Genomic DNA, 6,057 nt, shown 5'->3' with positions numbered 1-6,057 from the left:
TATTTAAATAACGGGTCATATCATATAATATGTTTTGCTCCGTTTAATAATTAATTATAAATGTGTCAAGATCGACACGACACGATTCATTTCAATCCGTTTCATGTAATTGGGTTTAACTAACTTGTAAAAATAAAAGTTATGACTTATATTTATACAATAACTACAATATCTCAAAAAAACAATTATACTACCTAATAACAAAAAATATCAATATTTTTCATATTTTAACTAACAATAAAACTATTATTACAAATTGACAATAACAAATATGAACAGAGATCCAACATAAGAATATAAGCATATTAAAAAATACCAGTATTACAATCCAACAATGATAAAATTATAATTTTGAAATAAAATTTAAATTGATTATTTCAGATTAAGTGGGTTGACCCGTTTATTAATTATGTCTTAAAGGCTTAACCCATTTTAATTTGAACCCGTTTATACTAAACCCAAACCCGCTAATTCCTTACCTTGTTCATGTTGAGTTTAGAGTCGGATCACATATTTCTACCTTAACGATCATTTTCTTGGTCCAAAAGCATCTCAACGACTTCTCTCATGCTGGGCCTTGCATCTTTTTCTTCCTCTGCACATTGCAGAGCAACCCCAATCAGAGTTTCCATCTTTCGTACGTCATATTTGCCTTTCAAGCTTGGGTCTATGATCTCTTCAAGCCAGGACTCAGTTAAAGCCGCCCTATTCTTCTTTTCCCTCACCCACGAAACAAGCCTTTTGTGCTGTGGCTGCTCTCCATAGTCTGTGTCATGGACACCCTTTGCTGCATCTTTGCCGGTCACCATCTCCAACACAACAATCCCGTAGCTATAAACATCTACTTTAGAGGTGATGGGCAGATTGAATACCCACTCCGGAGCCATGTATCCGCGGGTTCCTCTCATCCTCGAGAAATTTGGATTGTTGGCATCTCCTCTGCTTTGTAGTTTGGACAGGCCAAAATCAGCAACCTTTGGTTGATAATTAGAGTCTAGGAATATGTTTTCAGGTTTTACATCGCAGTGCAAAACCCACTCCAGGCACTCTTCATGCAAATAAGATAGGCCTTTCGCAGTGCCCAAAGCAATTTCAAACCTTTTCTTCCAGTCAAGTGAATTGGAAGAGAGGTTGTCTGCCAATGAACCATGCTCCATGTACTCGGACACCAAAAGCCGCTGCTTTCCCTCAGCACAGAAACCCCACATTTCTATCAAGTTCATGTGGTTAAGCCTACCAATGATGTTCACTTCTGCTAGAAATACTTCTTCTCCTTGGTTGGCTTCGTAGAGTTGCTTGATTGCTGCAACTCGATTGTCCGCCAACACCCCTTTGTACACAATCCCTCCTGCGCCTCTTCCAATCTCCTCAGTAAAACCCTTTGTGGCCTTCTTCAGCTCCGAATATGTAAATTTTCTGAATCCAGTGATGGCAAAAAGATAGCCTTGCTTGTCTGCACGAGAACTTTTGGGAGTTCTAATCAAGATACACCACACCAAAAAGATACCCACAATTTCTAGTCCTCCTAATCCACATACAAACCAGAGCATGAATTTGACGGTCCCGTTAACCTGGTTTTTTAAGTATACTCTTTCCAGTAGCAGGGGACCTTCATTGGAACAATTTAAACCGATGTTTTCTGCAAAATTGGCGTTCGAGAGGAGATTTGGGAGAGTTGTTTTGGGCACTCTCAGATAGATGCTTCCATCAGAAGAAGGCAAACGATGTCCATTCATTAATAGAGTCTTGGGGTAACAACTTGAATGTGTATCTTCGGTGGAAAAGGTGTATTGGAATGCTTTGCACTCGGGCAATTCCAAGCATAACTGCTTGCATTCAGCAAGTGTTTTATTGTGGTAGCTACCATAATCAAAACCATAGAAATCAAGATGGGATATCTGCAAAAAATCAAACTTGTTTTTCCCAAAAGAGAGATCAAATTCGGGTTCACATCCTTGAGACCAATCGGAATGATTTATCATTTTATACCCTCGGAGGCACGAGCACTTTCTGCCAATATCAGGAACATAGCTACATATACTGTTAGGCCCACAAACACCATGAATAATACAAGGTATCTGCCAGGCCTGCCATGAAACAACCCACATCTCGCCCTCCTCGTGCCAACTGTACAATCGAAGATTACCATCGTAATCAAGTGTCAATCTTCTATGGAGCAATTGCCCATAGTCAGTTGACGAAACTGTAAATTTATCGGAAGAACTAAAGTTCCCGAAGGAATCAAGCACTGCGATTCTGCTACTATTGTACACGAACCTATTGGCTTGCTCGCTCGTAAGCCATGGTGCAGGCCAGTAAGGACTGGAAATGTTAGCCCGATCATAAAGAAGGCAGAGGACGTTATCATTATCGAAAAGAAGCTTGTAGAAGCCAGAGGAATAGTTGGTCTGGCTTCTCGAGGAGACAAGCTTTGTATTTCTAGTTAGTAATTGCTGGGGAAGCAAGGTATCCGTGGGAAAGTCGAAGCTTTCCCACAAACTTTCACCACCCAAAGTTCGTAGAACAAGATTACCAGTATCGTAAAGATGTAACTCTAAAGACGAGATAGAAGCAGTGTTTGTCCCCCAGACGGTGAACTTACCGGCGTCGGTTAAGATAAGATTACCATTTCTGAGCAGGGAGAGCTTCGATTTCCTTCCGTTAACCGGTTGGTCTCGGTTGGCCATCCAGACAACGGTGTGGTCCTGACTCCTTGAGTTTCGGGAGGCGAACCATATGGCAAAGCAATAAGCATTGTCACCGACGGGATAAAAGCCCGCGGAGAACACTCCTTTCGGCGAAGTCAAAACATCTTCCGGGTTCTCGCTGGAGAGAGACAAACCTTTGCTCAAAGTGCGATTTGTGGATGTCGCCGGAGCAAACAATGCCGAGAAGAGGACGAACAAGATCAGAGTGCCCATGAACTTCATGGAATGAAAGCTCAAAAGGAGAGGCGGCGTAGGAAAGATAAGCAGCGTTGAGCGAGAATGGCCTTTAACCTTTACTTCTTGCTCTGTTTTTTTAGTCGTATTTGGGTGGCTAAGCTAGTCAATGCGGTGGGACGCAAATCCAGACGTTGCGAGCACCGGAAAAATTGACCGGATCGATAGGTGATGTAGAAGATGTAAATATACATGTATCTATAATAAGTGATTTGTTGACACGTCAAACTTATAAATAGCATAATATTTTTAAAAATAATTTCTAGAAAAAGAAAGTAAGAACAATGTTAGAGCTTCCGCTGGCTCTAACATATGTTTTATTTTGTATGTTTTTTAGTTCTTTTTGTATTTAGATTTTTTAACAATTTTAAATATTTTTAAAAAAATCATAATATTATTAAAAAATATTTTTTTAATCACAAAATAAAACTAGTGTTTAATGATGTTATAAACTTAATTTATTTTTTAAAAATATTCAAAAATATTAAAAAAATTTATATAAAAAATAACTTAAAAAACATATAAAAACACTAGAGGTCCAACGGGGGCTGTAGCATTGTCAAAAAAGTAGAATACGCTTGTAATTGTAGTTGCTTTACGACAAAACTTCAATCAAATCAGTCCCCACGACTCCCTCCTTGTTAGAGAGGCAGTGTAGTCGAGAGGATATGAACGACTAGCAGTACTGGGCCACTGGCTATAACTAATGATGGTTCAGTTGGTGGAAACAATAATCCAATCTTTACCTGTGCAAGTCGTATTCTTTTTTAAAAAGCGGATAAATTTTATATCCGCATTAAAATATTATTTTTTTAAAGATAGAACTCATATTTTTTTTAATAAGAGTATCTAAAATTTGCACATATTAAAACTGCATTTAGATATTAAATTAAGTTGAATTGAATTGAGTTGAAATAATAAAATATTATTAGAATATTATTTTTTAATATTATTATTATTATTTTGAGATTTGAAAAAATTAAATTGTTTATTATATTTTATGTTAAAATTTAAAAAAAATTATAACGATGAGTTGAGATGATTTTAAGTTCCAAACGTACTCTTAAAACTAAGATTATTTCTCATATTATTCAAACCATTAAAGAAACTGATGAGAACCAAAGTGGATGGATTCAAGAGATTTCAGTCCCGTATGTTCATGTCAGAAACTCTCAACGACACTGTTGATGATGGTGTTGGGAGATTGAAAAATGAAAAGTGCCGAACTCTATACGAGAAAACAAGGAAGAAGCTGAGAGACTTGAAGAGTTTTGCCCATTTCAATGATTTTAATGCAATGATATGTACTCAAAACTAGAACATTAAATGAGATTGGCTCCAGACTTCGTCTTCTGTAGGTTCCATCAAAAAAAGACTTCTGGTACATGCCCGCCCGCTCCCTTTCAAACAGCGTCCCATAGTAATTACCCCAAATATGTAATTACCACAAATTACATTAGCACAAAAACAGCACCTATAGCTTGAAAATTACATTGCCACAAATTACATTTGCACAAAAACAGCCCCACTTCGAAAATTACATTGCCACAAGCACTACAAGAAATACATTGGTGAGAAAACCGTTGTGAAAAACGTTTTTTAATTATGCTGGCTGATCTTTTTCCTGCCAAGTTTTTGGTGGTAAATGATCAATTGCCATGCACAGTTCTTGTGGAAAATATACACTGGTTTCCTTTTTCCCACAAACATATGATTTTATTCATGGGAAATACTTAATTTCCATGAATTCTATTTGTAGGAAATAGTTTTACGTTAGGAAACCGATTTTATTCCCAGAAATCTATGCTCGTAACAAATAGTTATTTTACATGGAGGAATCTTGTGGCAAATAGTTTATAACCCATAACTACTATAGTTCTACATATACTCATACAACTTGGCTCCAAATAAAATCTCTTGATAGCTTAATTCACATTCATGTGTTAGATAGCTCATCCTGATCTGCCAGATGAACAATTCCTGCGGTAGCCTCTACATCCACACATTTAGATAGCTGATAACGACCTGAAAAGATAGCACAAACATTTGCCTCAGCAGCAGTAGGTAGGCTTTATCCAATACAAAAAATCAATTGACAGCAATCAAAGTAAAGAAATCCTGACATATATCTCCCTTAATACTAACTGTGGATTTACAATATTTCAAACTCAATCATGTATATGGTAAAATCCTCCAGCAAGCCATATGGATAAAACTGCAATAGATAATTTATCCAAGCCATATGAAATAGTAAACCATTGAGCCAATACATATTTTCCCTAGAACAGGTCAAAATAGCACATCCTGTTTTTCACTTCCTGATTATTAGTATACAATAAAGTACACCAAAATTAGGTAGATGCCATATATATGTCGGTATGATCCATATGAGACAAAGGATTTTAACTTGTGTAAAGACCAAATCAGAACATATCATACACAAAATATATTTACCAAGAAATATAAATTATCAGGCCTCGGTTCTAGCTCTAGCCCATTTCCAACTTCATCGTTTGGTTTTCTATCTCAAAAGTGAACAACAAATCAATAGTTCACACTATTCAAAAAATAATTGCTGACATAAATCTCCCTAAAATCCTAATGCTCATTTACACGAGATCAATTCAGACTATATGGTAAATTTCCAAGTAACAAAAAGCTATTACAAGGTGACTAACACCATTTGAATAGAATCAGACCACAGGTTTAGCCAATGCAGTATCCTATGAGCAACTTTCCCAAATGTCCAACCATCACTCCAGTAATACTTTATCACATAAAGGCTACTGTACCACAATGAATATCCATGACAGCTCCAATATATATGCTTTGGAACCAATCCTAACTCAAACAGTACATTAATCATCTTTATATTCCATAAAAGCACCATCAGTAAGCATACCAACTTATGGTGCACAATCCTCATTTTAAATTGAAAGAAATAATTACTCAAGCTCATGACGTTTTAATTCAAGCATCGTTTCAAATGCCTCTTGGTTCTACTCGAAAAGATATAAAGATGTAAAATTTTCATATTAAGAACAAAATTATAAAAATGCAACCAGCCAAGTGTTTTTAACAAAAAAGGACTGATATCTTCTCTTTACATCAGTTA

The 6,057-nt window shown here is 36.5% G+C and overlaps 1 protein-coding gene across 1 annotated transcript; it reads right to left on the bottom strand.

Moving 5' to 3' along the window:
- Positions 1 to 406: 406 nt before the first annotated feature.
- On the bottom strand, positions 407 to 2,971 carry LOC121243884 (putative receptor protein kinase ZmPK1). The gene has a single exon (XM_041141950.1). It carries the CDS (start codon positions 2,928 to 2,930, stop codon positions 522 to 524), a length of 2,409 nt encoding a protein of 802 aa, XP_040997884.1. The 5' UTR covers positions 2,931 to 2,971; the 3' UTR covers positions 407 to 521.
- Positions 2,972 to 6,057: the final 3,086 nt, after the last annotated feature.

Source organism: Juglans microcarpa x Juglans regia, chromosome 8S (genome assembly GCF_004785595.1).
Source record: "Juglans microcarpa x Juglans regia isolate MS1-56 chromosome 8S, Jm3101_v1.0, whole genome shotgun sequence".
Taxonomy (NCBI): domain Eukaryota; kingdom Viridiplantae; phylum Streptophyta; class Magnoliopsida; order Fagales; family Juglandaceae; genus Juglans; species Juglans microcarpa x Juglans regia.
This window is presented reverse-complemented; position numbering and strand designations above follow the sequence as displayed.